Raw genomic sequence first — 2,345 nt, 5'->3', positions numbered from 1 at the left:
GGGTGCTAAGTAGATTGCACGTGCTAACTAGGGTGCTAAGTAGTTTGCATGTGCTAACTACTTAGCACCCTAGTTAGCACGTGCAAAGCATGTTAGCACATGCAAAGTGGCTTTTCACTGGCCCTTTTGTGAATCAAGCCCTACATGTGGATATCAGTGATGTGGGAAACATTGCTGAATGACATTCCTACATAAAGGCATCCACAGTGGTAACTGGTAGTGATTTATCCCACTGCAAATTCTGCAAATTCCCTTGAAAAATCTGGAAGTTCTAATCTGAAAGTTATATTTGGAGTTGGTGTTCATAGAGCAAGATTTATTATCTCAGACATTGCTCTTGAATCTTCTGCCCCACAGTGGTGAGAGGAAGGCATTTCCACTGCAGGTTTTTGTACAGCAAATGCTATCCTTGAATCAATGTGTCTCTAGCACAGTAATAAGTGGCTGTGTCTTCCGCTTTCAGAGTGTCCATTTGAAGATAGGCTGTGTTAGTGGACTTATCAGAGGTTATGGTGAATCTTCCTTGAAATGTAGATGAATACTTTGTATTTCCATTGTCAGGATCAATCCCTCCTATCCATGTCAGTCCTCCCCCTGTTATTTGCTGAATCCATTCTATATAATCGCTGGCAATATCAAATCCACTTCCTTTACAGGACATCTTCACACTGTCTCCAGGCTTCTTCACCTCTGACGAGGACTGAAGGAGCTGATTATTATCTGACATCACTCCTGGAAACAAAACATTCAAGTGTAATAAATCAGGAACGATTGCTCACATAAGAGGGGAGCTGATTATTGTCTTGTTGTATCTTTACTTACCTAGAAATGACAAAAGACACAAGAGCCAAATGGAAATAAACATTTCTTCTTGACTTTCAACAGGTTTTACCAATTTCTTTGCACAGATATGAAGAGGTTTCTGGTACATCCCAGCTTGCCAGTTCAGCTTTTGTACCTGGCTGGCAGAAATGAGGCTGAATGCTGAGATGGAATTTGCATGTTGTAGTCAGGGCTATATAAGGCTTTACATATTTTTGTAATACGAATAACTGTGTTTTCTTGTCATCTATTATGTGTTCTGTTCTATTCTGGATGACTGTTTTCAATATAAAGACACAACCTCTGAAAGAAACTAGGGTTTTAAGCTACCAATTCAAAAAGGAGTTCTTGGGCAACACTGAAGGTTGGCCTATTCGTGCTTTAGTGGCTTTACCTCTCAAGTGCTTTGAGTCCGACAGGAGAAAATCACTATACAAATGTTATTATTATGATTATTATCTATACATGTATAAGAATACATGTATGATATTTCGGTTCTGAATATGTTTTTGCAAATTATTCTTTTTTTTTTAATAATACTATATGCCAATATTCTTCCATTGTTTCATAACATAATTTTTTGTTATGAAAAAATGCATTAAAAGATATCTGAAGGCAAAAAAAAATGGCAATAAAAACAGTATGCACTTACATGCAGGTCGATATATCCCCTGCTGTACAGTATGGTCCGTTTCCCTATGCAAAACTCCTTTCTCCTAGCATAACTCCCATACTAGGCCCTGACTAATACTGTTTGGGACTTTTGGATGTGATATGCTTTGCACATGCTCAGTAGCTACTTTGTGGCCACTCTACACTGCTGAGATGGCTGCGAACGAGCGTGCAGAGAAAGAAGAGAGCCACCGGGAGCATAGCCAGTGCACGGCCACAAAGTAGCTACTGCGCATGCATGGGGCATATCCAGAACCGGGACAAGGTCCTCCAGTGGCCAAGACTGAGACACCAAAGTCTGCCCCTCCATCCCTCTCACCCCAGCCATCACACACACCGATTGCTATTAGACTAAGAGGTGCCCCAGGGCCCCAACACCTTAATCTCTAGTTATATGGGCTGCAGTCCAGTCACTGCCATGTATCCCCTTTTCTTTTTTATCTCTGTTTAAAACACAATAGGGGAATGTTAGCTAAGTGAGTTTTGTGCCCCTCCTACACTGCACCCTGAGGCTGGAGCCTCTCCCGCTTTGCCTCGGCCCGGCCCTGGGTATATCAGTTCTGGTTCAAAAGTCCCAACTAGTACTAGTCTATACTATAGAAAAAGAAATTGTTAAATCTCAGAGAAGAAATTAAGGTATTATGAAAGAGGAACACAATAAATGTTTGAGTTTGAAAATGTATTAACGACTGATGCAAAATAAAATAGAGGTAAATTCCCTTATAAATGAGGAAAAAGGAAAATAATGAACACTATACAAAATATCAATGTAAAATGTATGACTATGGTAATAAATGTGGGAAAAGGCTTGCTTATATGGTTAAAGAGAAAAATTAATAATTCATCCACCA

The 2,345-nt window shown here is 39.9% G+C and overlaps 1 gene segment (V, D, J or C); it reads right to left on the bottom strand.

Moving 5' to 3' along the window:
• Positions 1 to 403: 403 nt before the first annotated feature.
• Positions 404 to 727, bottom strand: LOC137531634 (immunoglobulin heavy variable 5-10-1-like). The segment is given in 1 exon segment: positions 404 to 727. A coding segment is annotated over 1 exon segment (324 nt).
• Between the last annotated feature and the right edge of the window lie 1,618 nt (positions 728 to 2,345).

Source organism: Hyperolius riggenbachi, chromosome 1 (assembly GCF_040937935.1).
Source record: "Hyperolius riggenbachi isolate aHypRig1 chromosome 1, aHypRig1.pri, whole genome shotgun sequence".
NCBI lineage: Eukaryota > Metazoa > Chordata > Amphibia > Anura > Hyperoliidae > Hyperolius > Hyperolius riggenbachi.
Note: the sequence above shows the minus strand (reverse complement) of the source record. Positions and strands in the feature narration are given on the sequence as shown.